Source organism: Typopeltis vanoorti, chromosome 2 (assembly GCF_054136105.1).
Source record: "Typopeltis vanoorti isolate ZY-2024b chromosome 2, IOZ_Tvanoo_1.0, whole genome shotgun sequence".
NCBI classification, from domain to species: Eukaryota; Metazoa; Arthropoda; class Arachnida; order Uropygi; family Thelyphonidae; genus Typopeltis; species Typopeltis vanoorti.
This window is the reverse complement of record NC_143550.1, coordinates 184550157-184563202: the sequence shown is the minus strand read 5'-3', so window position 1 is coordinate 184563202 and position 13046 is coordinate 184550157. Positions and strand designations below refer to the sequence as shown.

The window sequence follows — 13046 nt, the reverse complement described above, 5'->3', positions numbered from 1 at the left end:
AAAAAAATCATGGTGATAGTGTTGCCACCTATGTTCGAGGCAAGAACTTTTCAGACCACCCTCATAGGCCAATTTCCAGGCTGTGGAATAGAATAAACATAGGATAGGAGTCTGTTCTAGTGCACAAACCTTCAGGAATAAATTGGAGGAATGCCATCAGATCCAGGAGACTTTTTTTATGTCTAATTTGTACAATAATTTTCTGATCTCTTTCAGGTGAAAGGACAGAAGGGGCATTTACTGTGTGTGTGTTTATCTGCACATTTACTATATGCCTTTTGCTTTTTCAAAAGAGTAAAAGGGAGGGAAAGCTATTGTTTGGGGGAATGTTTAGGGTTAATGCAAATTCTGTTTTTTGGTAGCATTGATAGTGTTCTTGCGTCTATTTTGGACTTGAATATAATCACTAAATGAGGATGGAGTTCTTGATGTAAGCCAGTTGTGGTATGCTTGATTTTTTTTTTTTTTTTTTTTTTTTTTTTTTTTTTTTGTGCAGTCTTGGCACATCTTTTGGAGAACCAGGGCTTAGTTAAGGGATATAGTTCAGAGTAGTGTGGGGAATGTATGTTGCCAGTAAGGATTACTTTGGTGATACATTCAGAGTATATATGGGTTGGAAAGCCAAAAACACAGCCATGTGGATGAGGCATAGAAATGGAGGCTATCCCACTTAGATTGTTATAATGGCAAACTATAACAGTGTCATGCAGACAAGCGTATACAAAAGAACATGCAGGTAGATTATTATGTCTGTACAAAAATGCTAGGAGTATCAGAAACAAAGGGGTAGAGTTTGTTGCCTTGGTCAATATGTCAGGACCTCAGATTGTAGGCATTAGCGAGACCTGGCTATCAGAATCAGACATACTAACTGGTATCGAGTGTAAGGGTACAGTATTTTTAGGAAGGATAGAGAGGAGAGGAGGGGACATGCTGCTAGTGATATCGGATGACTTGAATCCAGTCAGAGTTGAGTCCTATGATTGTAGTATGACTACTAACAGTATTTCATGTGGCAGTGAGTTTGAAGCCATCTGGTGCAAGGTGGAATCTAACAAGACCAATTACATAGTGGGGTGTTGTTACAGACCTGGTGGATCAGTTGCTAGTGATGAAGAAATGCATTGCCGAATAGAAAAGATGAGTGTGAAAAGAGTAATCATAATGGGTGACTAATTATCCAAATATTGACTGGGTAGCAATAGAATTTCATGAGAAGAATGAAAATGAATTTATTGAGTGGGACTTCTTCAAGCAACATGTAACAGAAGGAACTCAAGATCAAATAGTGTTAGATTTGATTAGTGTCAGAGGGCGTTTCAGTTAAAAACGTAATTATTCTGCCTCTGGTTGGTGACAGTGATCATGCAGTACTCGCTTGGGAAGTGACTAAGTTAATAAATGTTCCATTCAGAAAAGGTTGTATGCTGAACTACAAAGCAGGAAATTCTGACCAACTGAGGAGTGTATACCGAGTTCAGTGGAATGGGATCAGTTACTGGATGAGAAGAATATTGACAGTGCATGGGAAGCATTTAAACAATACTTACATGATGTGATATCAAATTGTGTCTTGAGAGTTCGAAGAATAAATAGGGCAGGAGTCAAATTGATGCTTAATCTTATTAAGCAAGAGATTCATAAGAAAGGGATGATTTTTGTCAATTCTTTGGATGCAATGAGTTATGAGTAACCAAAGTATTTGCTTTAAGTCATGATCTAATTCAAGTTGTCTTTAATAGCCAGAATGCCTGATAATCCTATCCATTCTCCCAAACACCCTAATCCTTTCTTAACCAGTTCTCCTTTCAAGTATACTGTAGAAGTCGCATCATCTTGCAGGAACTCAGACCATAATTTTGTATATTTCCCTTCCTCATAGTCATTCTTAACTGTGTTCTCTGATACTACAATTAGCAGTTGAATTACTCAAATTACTTGAGGTAGAAAAGTTATCAAAACTTGAAAAAGCAGCTGGAGCAGATGATATTTGAACAAGAAATGCTCAAGTATGAAGGTATAAAAGTTTTGCAGCGACTACGCTGCATAATCCAGAAGATCAGAGTAGAGCTCAATAGTTTCCATGTATGAAGGAGGGAAAAGGGGGGGTATAAAACAATGGGAGAATTACAAAGGGATTTTTCCACTAAATGTTCCAGGTAAGATTTATGCAAGCATACTTGAGAAAGATTGTGGAAGTGAAATTTGGAGAAGAGCAAGCTGGATTCAAGCCCAATAGAGGTTGTCAAGATTTTCACTTTACAATAAATAATTGAAATATCATGGGAATATTACAAGGATCTGTACTTGAGTTTTGTAGATGGTACAAGGAGTTCACATTAATTTTTTTTTTTTTTTTTTCAAAACACTACAGTTATATATGGGTTAAATGGATCATTATACAGAGAATATCTAGTCTAATTAAATACACTAGCTACCGTATTTTTCGGACCATAAGATGCACCTTTTTACATAGAAAAATTGACTGAAAATTGGAGTGAGTCTTATGGTCCGAAAGTAACATTAAAATATGAATCTATACACTGTACCGAAGCTGTTAGCGAAGTTCTATTATTGGCGCAATATATTAATAAAATTAGTAAGTATGCCACTGAAGGAGATAACCTAAGTTATCTCGCTGCATGTGGGTGAATCACCGATTTAGAATGTGATAAATGATGCAAAACAATATGGAAACAGCAGCAGAAAGACATTTTGGTCTACCAACATAAAAAATGGTTCGTGAGTGGAGAAAACAAGAGGAACAATTAAAACTGCTATGTAAACACAAGAAAACATTCCATTCGCACCTAGAAAAATGGCCAGAATTAGAAGTACAAATGAAAAATTGGGTAACAAATCATCGAAACATGGGAATATCTGTTTCTACGAAAATAATAATTTTTTAAGCAAAACGATGGGCAACTGCTAATGGAATTTTAGATTTTACCGGATCACCATGTTAGTGCTTTAGATTTATGAAAAGGCACGGGTTATGCATGTGTACAAAAACCACTCTAGCCCAAAAAATGCCGGCTGACTATGAAGCTAAAATTATAGAATTCCATAGATTTGTCATATCAGAGAGAAGGAAATTTAACTTTGAGTGTAATCAAATTGCGAACATGGATGAAGTGCCTCTAACTTTTGATGTTCCTTCAAATCGGACAGTAGATTCAAAAGGAACCAAATCAATAGTGATCAAAACAACAGGTCACAAAAAAACTCACTACATCGTAGTTTTATCTTGTTGTGCGGACGGAACAAAACTACCCCATCTTAATCTTCAAGAGAAAAACATTACCGAGAGATGAAATTCCTCGTGGCATTATTATCCACGTTCAAGATAAAGGCTGGATGGACGAAACAGGATTGAAATTATCGGTACAAAAGATGTGGGCAAAACGTCCAGGTACGTTGTTTAAAAAGACTGTGATGTTAGTGTGGGATCAATTTAGAGCGCATAAAACAGAATCAACAAAGAAACTTCTGAAAGAAATGAATACAGAATTAGCTGTCATTCCTGGAGGCATTACAAGTTAATTACCACCCTTGGATGGATCTATTAATACCCATTCAAAAATTTTATGCGAGAAGAGTGGAACAAATGGATGGCAAAGCCAAATCACAATGTTACAGCAACAGGACGTATGAAACGGCAAAAAATTTCAGAAGTATGTACCTGGGTGAAAAATTCATGGGAAGCTGTGAAAGAAGAGATGATTATAAAGTCATTTAAGAAATGCGGGATTAGTAATGCAATGGATGGTACCGAAGATGATGCAGTTTTTGAAGGGAGTGACAACAATAGTTCAGACGAAAGTAATACGAACGGTGACGTTAACGAGACAAATGATAATACCCAGAGTGAAGATGAACTGAATATTGCTAATACAAATGATTGTAACAATAAATAAAAATAAATAAGAATTTGTAAATATCTTTATATAATAAAATATTTTTTTCTGAAAATCATCTCATAGATTTAGGGTGCGTCTTATCGTCAGAAAAATACGGTAATTCATCTGCAGTTGCAAAGCTGTTATAAAGATTCTTTGTAACCAAAGGATATCTGTCAGTACCAACACCACAGAGGCTTATCTGATACTGAGCTTCTGTATTGATTGACACTTTCCATAGCATAGTTAGTTAAACCTGGAAAAGAAAAGCTCCATTATTATTATTATTACGTGACACCTCCAGGGAGTCTAAGGACTCATCAATGGAGGTAACCTATTCTACATCTCTGTCTCCATCACTCAATCTACCAATGAGTCACAACTACACCAACACCATCTACTGCCCACTAGAACCACTACTATTTTTACAATTGCGAACATCCATGCCTACAGTGGGATTCGAACCCACAGCCTTTTGGCTGGAGAGTGGATACTTGGCCAACCAGGCTGGCAAAATTAATGAGCCAGACGTGACTCGAACACACAACCTTCTGATTGGGAGTCAGATGCGCTACCATTGTGCCACCGGCCTGCTTAGCTCCATTTCAGTGAGTTTTTTTTTTTAATCTAAATTCCATCTGCAAAAAGTTGTAAACTTTTCAACATTATTACCATGGGTGGACTAACAGATAATCTGATAGCCTTCTTCTTGAGACAAAGATGGAACTTTTTGAAACCCAAATCAGGACTTCAATAAATAAGATGATCTTGCACAGAGTGAAATTAATCCATCACCTGCCATATGATTTCTGTAACTTGCTCAAGAGCAAGCTTGGGTGGAAACAGTGGTCTGGCCATGCAAAAGAATAGTAAAAGCCTCAGAGGTCATCCCTGACAACTGCCAATTGTAGTATCATAGGACACAGGGTTAAGAATGACTATGAGAAAAGACATTCTGTAGGAAGGGAAATGTACAAAATTATAGTCTGAGTTACTGCAAGATGATGTGACTTCTACAGTATACTTGAAAAGAGAACTGGTTAAGAAAGGATTAGGGTGTTTGTGAGAGTGGAGAGGATTATCAGGCATTCTCACTGATAAGGAGGACTTGCATTAGATCATTACTAAAAGCAAATACTTTTGTATGGTAGATTTTCAAATAGGGAATATATTAGGAATAGTTGATATTAAAATTACCTAGGAATAATGAATTTGGAAAGTTTTACATCAGAAATGTTAAAGATGAAGTAAGGCAACATTAAGCCATTGAGGTCAAAAAGAATGCATTTAGGTTATGTGTGTTCTACATGGAATATGAAATATTACAAATGTGTAGGATGGCACATCATCATGAAATTCCTGACACGTACCCTCAAGGGATGTACAGGATATGATAGTAATACATGAAATATTTACATCATTACTACAATTTTCCTCCAAATCAATCCGTTATCTGTTAAGACTCCAACATTATCAGATCTTATATTTCTATCTTCTGAGGCACTTTTTACCATATCAATCCACCTATACCTTGGTCTTCCTCTGGGTCTGTTTCCTGCCAACCTGGCAGAGAACACCTGTTTTGTTAATCTTTCCTATCCCATTCTTTAAGTGACCATACCACCTGAGATTAGCTGTGCTAATGCATTCCTGGATGGTGACAATGTCAAGTTCTTTGCTAATATCCTCATTTTTAATATGATATTGCCATTGATGCCATCTGTTCATGCCCCCTAATCTTTCTCAGGACTCTCATATCTGCAGTCTCTAGTCTTTGGTCAAGTGTTTTACTTCTAACCCAGCTCTCAGATCCATAAGTTAAAATTGGGTTCAACGCTGTCATGATCAGATTTTCACTTTATGATAAATTATTGAGAAATCATATAACAGATTTCTCAATCTGTTATATACAGATATCTGTATTTAAGTTTTTTTATAGATCTGGAAAAGGCATATGACAAGGTGCCAAGAGAGAAGCTATTCAAAACACTACATTTGTATTGTGTCAGTGCGGCATTATATCAAGCAATACTTAATCTTTATTCGAGTTGTAAGTCAGCAGTTAGAATTGAAGGAAGTACATGAAGATGATTTAATGTTAAATCTGATGTCAGACAAGGATGTAAGTTATCCTCTCTGTTATTCATTCTCTATATGGGTCACATTATGAAATGTAAAATCTCTTATAGAAAAAAGAATAGAAATATTTTTTTATGTTGATTTTACATGGCCAATTTAGATTACATATTATACTTGTAAGTAAAAGAATGTATAACTCACTGTACTGAGATAAATGTAACTAAATGTTAAAATATTTGAATAAGAACCACTAGATTTGTAACTAAAATTAAGCTCAGACAGGATTAGGCCAGGAGACCTAAGGCTAGAAACTGTCGCGAAGGTCACAGGATTTTGAGTTTTCCCCGCCAAAACCCAGCAATAGCATGGCTGACGGAGAAAACCCTCCAGTAAACCCAGTGAACTTTAGAGAAGAAGCACAAGGTCGGGAGAATTATCACAGCCATGTCCTAGTACCCGATCAAAAGTTAGCTAGGAAGAAGTGAAACGTGCCCGTAAGCCTTTAGGATCTAGGACTGCGTAATGAACTAGAAAGATTGTAAGTAGAATATTTCAAGTAATATTCTAGATTGTGAAGCTCAAATGACAAATGTTGGTTCTGTTATTTAGTGGCATAGAAGGTGTTAGAAAGAATCGGAAAGTCGTATTTTAGTTTGAGTGTGAATAGTTGAATACAGATATCTACAGATTTTCCTATGTTATGTAATGCTAAGAGTGAGTGTGGTTTGAGTTTTGCCTTTTATTGTTTACAACGTGAGAGAAAGTTAAGTGTGTTAAGTATCATCCAAGGGTCTGAAAAGTTATGTGTAATTATGATTTCTTTGTCTTAAAGCTTAAGCAAAATGCTTAATTGATTTTGTGGAGAGTTAGGTGAGAAATATTGTCTCCAGTGTACTCTTGTTGCCTTAGTTAGAACCAGACACGTGATATGTGTTGTTTGAATGTTGTATATAATTTGTCTTGGTAAGAATAAACATGTTGTTTTTGTTAATAGCTTGCATGATCTTGTTTAGCCAATACACTTCTCATAAAAATACCGAACCTGTGTGACCTATGAGTAGTAATAGCCACGACTGATTAATTAATAGGAGTTGCTTGAAATAGAGTAAAATTAAGAGTTATTTTTGTGCTTAGCTGAATATTTCTATTGTATGTAAGGGGAGGAATAACAATTCTTTTACACGATCCGTAATAGTGCAGTAAAAAAAAAATAAAAAATAAAAAAAAATTAAGGATCAATACAAGTGAAATATGACAAAGTAGATTAAGGACTTGGCTCCAGCCAGAGGCTTTTCCTAAGTTAAGCATTAAGGTTAATTGCGAGTTTTATGCGTGAACTAGAAATTAAAGTCTATAGACAGTTTTAACTAGCTCAAGCAACTACGATATATTAAAAATAAGAAAAATATTATAAAGGAAAGTAGTATTAAACCTGATATCAAAATTGGAGATGTTAATCTCAGCTTTATGCTGATGATGTTATACTTCTAAATGAATCTGCTACAAGTCTGCAAGATTCCCTGACTAAATTGAATAACTGTTGTAATAGATATTGTATAAAAGTTAGCAATAACAAGTCAAAGACAGTGCAAATAGGCAGAAGCATTGCAAATATCAACTGCATTTTGAATGAAGAACGTATAGAACAAGTAAAACATTTCAGCTGCTTGGGCACAATTTTTAGTGAAGATGGTAAATTAAATATGGAAATAGACAACAGAATCAACAGTTGGTATGGTAGGAAGGCAACTGAATAAATTATATGGAATAAGAGAGAAATTATTCAAAACACTAAATTAGAATGGCACATTCTTGTGTCAAAAAAAAAAAAAAAAACTTATATTAAAGTGTAGGCAGTAAAAAAAAAAAAACTGATCTTATTGGTGATGTATCATTACCTTTTTAGTTAATGCCATAAATATAGAAATTAATTTTAAGGTGGTTAAGTGTGGGTATTCTGTTTTTTTGTTATTTTTTGAAGGTTTTTTTTCCATAATTGATCAAGGTGGAAAGATAATAGATGGCATGCATTAGGAAGACTCTTGAATATGCTGCTTATACACAGATCACCCATTCTCTTTGCTATATCTTGACCTAAGAAATGACTGAACACATTGCTTTGACCCTCTTCAGTTATAATTCGGTTGAGTAGATGGTATCAGAAATATGTGTTAATCGCTTGAGAAGCCTCTTGATGCATTATTATCAGGTTTGGTCTTGTGTACTATCAAGGGAAATCTAATTGAGGATCCTCTCAGGGTCTGTAACTTTCTTAGAGGTGCTTTGTTCCTGTCTTGTGCTTCTGTAAATGGGTGTGCAGGTGGGGAACTGGCTAACATCATCTCTCCATTTTCCTTTAAGCCTTTAAAACATTGCTGGTCCACATTTATTTACTGCCAGAGCTTCAAATCTACTCAACTAACTTCTCATCCTCTTTCATTCCACTTCCTGGAATGAAAGAGGATGAGAATTGGCTGGGTTAAGAGAAAAAAAAATTTTCTCTTAACCCAGCCAATGGCATTGTAAACCTGTAGTACATCAATGCCATTGGCTGGGTTAAGAGAAAATTTTTTTTTAAATATAATCTGGAAATCTTGCTCTAGAGACCAAACATCAAGCCATTTTATTTGAACCCTGCAGTCTGTTAGCTGGAGAGTGAATGTAATTAGGGCAGACATCACTCTTGATATTTGCACTGAATGACATAAACATTTAAACTAGGAATCACCGAATGAATTGTCATCTGGTGATTTTTCTACATTATTTTCTTGTATATTTTGGATTGGGTACAATGGGAGCTGAAAAAAACAGTTTCTAAAGAAACCAAAGAAGTGGCAATATTAAATTTTCCTAATACTAATAAGTTTGTTATCAATTATCAACAAACGGATAAGGCATATTTTATATGATTAAGATATAATAAGAATACTTTTTTGAAGTATTATTGTTAATTGACATGTATTTGTACAGTTCATTTTCACAATAAACATGAAGATTTAAAGGCAGTTTATTATAAATTATAATATATGTGTATATATATATATATTATAAAGGAAACTTGTTATAATGAATGTCCTTTAAATTAGGATTGTTTCTATAGGAATGACTTTTCACTTGTTCATTATAGCCAGTGAATCGATATATTACATTGCAATAAAGAGAATAGACTGCATCCAGTTAAACTCTTTCTATATCAGACTCATAGGGACTATGACACTACCCTTAATAGTTTGTTAAATGATTTTTTTATTTTAATTTTCTTTAAAATATTGCATCTACGAAGCAATATTTTATCAGGATATTTCAGTATTTGTATAATAGTTCTTGATATAACAAGAGTCAATTGTATGATGTCTTTCATATTTTTTAGTATTTGTAATTTATTAGTAATCAGTGGCATTGTAATTAAAATGCAATGTTATAAATTGGATATCTTAATTATTTTTTGTTTTGTTTCAGAACAGAGCTGGAAAAACGGAACTTTAAAGTAGATGGTTCTGCTGCTGGTGAACCTATGAAGACATGACACTCATTATCACAATAATCATTACTTGCAGTATTTCATTACATCTATTGTAACTTACACTAAGTAAAATAAATTCACTATAGAACTTATTTTAGCTTTTGTTTCCATTTAGTATACAGACTGTAAAGCTAATTTACCATAATTTTAATCATTGATGTTATATGTTGTGTAAAATCTACTGCTATCTGTGTCATTGTAATTTGTATGTATATATATATATATATATTTTTTTTTGCCTATATATGTAATATCTTTTAATATTGGGTTTAAGCCAATAAGAATACAATTTGGTTGACTAAATCCCAAATTGCCAGACCATCCTCGTTCATTCAGTATCCTGGTAGGTTCTCCACATTCCTTTAAAGACTATGTAGAGGTCTCCTTTCAGTTATACAGCTTTGATTCTTAAGCACCCCTTAAACCTGATATCAAAATTGGAGATGTTAATGTCAGCTCCTTGCTTTATGTGGATGATGTTATACTTCTAAATAAATCTGCTACAAGCCTGCAAGATTCCCTGACTAAATTGAATAACTGTTGTGATAGATGTAGTATGAAGGTCAGCAATAACAAGACAAAGATAATGAAAATATCAGCTGCATTGTGAATGGAGAACCTATGGAACAAGTAAAACATTTCAGCTACTTGGGCACGATTTTCAGTGAAGATGGTAAATTAAATATGGAAATTGATAACAGAATCAACAAAGCTGGTATGGTAGGAAGTCAACTGAATAAATTTATATGGAATAAGAGAGAATTTAGTCAAAACACTAAATTAGCTGTGTTAAACAAGACAGTGTTCAAACCAATTTTAACTAATGGATCTGAGAGCTGGATCAGAAGTAAAACACTTGACCAAAGACTAGAGGCCGCTGATATGAGAGTCCTGAACAGATGGCATCAATGGCAATATCATATTAAAATCGAGGGATATTAGGAAAAACTTGACATCGTCAGCATCCAGGAATGCATTAACAGAGCTAATCTCAGGTGGTATGGTCACTTAAACAGAATGGGCGAGGAAAGATTAGCCAAAGAAGTTTTCTCTGCCAGGTTGGCAGGAAAAAGACCCAAAGGAAGACCAAGATATAGGTGGATTGATATGGTAAAAAGTGCCTTAGAAGATAGATATATAAATATAAGATCTGACAATGTTGTAGCTTTGACGGGTAACAGATTGATTTGGCAGAAAATTGTAGGTAAGAAGTTAGTAATGATGTAAATTTTTCATGTAGTACTATCATATCCTGTACATCTCTTGAGGGTAAATGTCAGGAAATTGATGATGATGTAATATCTTTTTATTTTAAGTGTCTTTATTTTTTTTCTATACCTTATGTACCGTTATTCTTAAAATATTTTTCTTTTTATCTTTATTCTATTCCTAATTCTTTATAGCTTTCTCTCTCTCTCTCATCCTTTCTCATTTACTCTACTGCGTACTATGTTTATCTACCCTTTGCACTACGAGTCTTATGCCTGAGATATCATTTAATTAGCATAAAACTCAATAATACAGCTGGCAGATTTCTCTCTCTAACACAAATTCTTCAATGAAACTTTACACAAACAGTGGTGGTCTATTCTTTTACTTACTTTACGCTTTGACTATCTCACTTAGTTTCCTGTTCACAAGTCCGATTTATTTAGGAACAGTGCAGTTGTAAAAATAAACAATCAGGCAGCACTACTTTAACAAAAAAATCTAAGCACATCTTATTTACATTACTATGAAATATACAACAATTAAACAATACGGAGTTTGCTTTCTCTATCCATCTATAAAAATTCTTTAGCACAAATTAGAAACCTTTTATTTCAACAGTAAATAATTTCTTTAACACGTTCATTGCCAATCACGCGATATCGCGTGGTCTGAGTTCTCACCGGTCGGCCGATCACGCGTTATCGCGTCGCGTCGCTATCAAGTTTCTAAGCAGAATAGAATAGTGGCCACAGCGAAAAAATAATTATTTTTTTCTATTTGTACGTTATTTTTAAAAATTCTATGTGATTATAAAAGACTGGTAATTAAAGTTATAATTATTATTTAAATATTTTTTATTTGTAAAATATATAACTTATTTGACCGAATTACATATCACGCGATATCGCATAATAGATATTTAGAGTACATAAATCCTATGTACATAATAATAAAAGCATATAAATAATATATTTAACTTATTTTGAGCACAATAAAAACTAAATTGATTGTGAGACATACAAAAATATTTTGGGAAAATTTGGAGAAAAGAGCAAAGCTAATAATAATGGCAAATATCTGTTGGATTTCTGCTCAGGTCATGGACTGGTTATTACTAACACCATGTTCCAACATAAAAATGTGCACAAATTCACATGGAGAGAAGAGGCAAGGAATAAGAAAAGTCTCATTGACTATGTTATTGTTGATAGTGATGTTTTCTCCCTGGTGCAGGACGCAGAGTGTACAGAGGATTTAAAATTGGAAGTGATCACTATTTAGTCTTGAGCAGGATAAAATTGAATTTCATATTGAAAAGAATAATATGTAAGAAAGTTTTAAAGCGAATAAAAGTTGAGCAGCTCTCAGATGTGAACTGTAGACTAAAATACACAAAGATTATTGAAGAAAAAATGAAAGAGTTTGAGAACAGGAATCAGACCATGGAGATTCAGTGGCAAGCCTTGAAGAAAGCCCTGATTGACTCAGCTAGAGAGGCATGTGGTGAAGTTGTCTGCAAGGATAGAAAAATTAGAACTCAATGGTGGACAAAGGAAGCTAAATTGGTAGTGAAGGAAAAGAAGAAAGCATATCAAAAGTTCCTGGCAAATAAGTCAGCTTGTGCTCTTAGAGAATACAGAGACAAATGCAAGAATGCTAAACACTGTGTAAAACTAGCTAAACAAAAGTCATGGGAGGACTTTGGCAAGAATATAGAAAATAAATATCAAGAAGGTGGTAAGATATTCTGGAGGTTGTTGAAGAAGCTTAGGAATGGAGGAAAGAGTGCTGCAAAAGGAGTTAGAGATGATAATGGTGACATGAAAATGGAAGAAAAGGATATCCTTGAAGTATGGAGTAATTACTTTGAAAAACTGCTAAATGAAAGAAGCAGTGATGACAGCACAGTGGTAAAAAACACTGAACAGACATGCAGTCAGGAATACATGTCCATACTTGAAGTAGAAAAAGCCATCAAAGGCTTAAAATGTGGAAAGGCAGCGGGAGTGGATGATATTCGACCAGAAATGCTGAACTATGGTGGTATAAAAGTCTTACAGTGGCTGCACTGCTTAGTTCAGAAAGCCTGGACAGAGGTATTTCCCGATGATTGGAGTAGAGCTCTCACAGTACCCATATATAAAAAGGGAAATAAAACTGAATGTGAGAATTACAGAGGTATTTTTCTACTGAGTGTTCCTGGCAAGATCTATGCAACTATACTTGAGAAACGTTTGAGAAGAATTGTGGAAGAAAAGCTTGGTGAAGAACAAGCTGGATTCAGGCCAAATAGAAGCTGTCAGGATCAGATCTTCACTTTACGACAAATAGTT

The 13046-nt window shown here is 34.4% G+C and overlaps 1 protein-coding gene and 1 non-coding gene across 3 annotated transcripts in view; one reads left to right on the top strand and one right to left on the bottom strand.

The window, feature by feature from the left end:
- Sem1 (Suppressor of exocyst mutations 1) overlaps positions 1-9593 on the top strand; it is a 46494-nt gene extending 36901 nt beyond the window's left edge. Inside the window, exon 3 of one of the 2 annotated variants that reach the window (XM_090409888.1) lies at positions 9443-9593. In XM_090409888.1, the coding sequence (XP_090266014.1) occupies positions 9443-9464 (22 nt within the window). In that variant the 3' untranslated portion in view covers positions 9465-9593. Of the gene's footprint in view, positions 1-9437 lie in introns of both variants that reach the window. The other variant, XM_090409879.1, reaches the window with a different exon arrangement.
- TRNAG-CCC (transfer RNA glycine (anticodon CCC)) lies at positions 4420-4491 on the bottom strand. Its single transcript has one exon. It is a non-coding gene; the product is annotated as a tRNA-Gly (tRNA).
- Positions 9594-13046: the final 3453 nt, after the last annotated feature.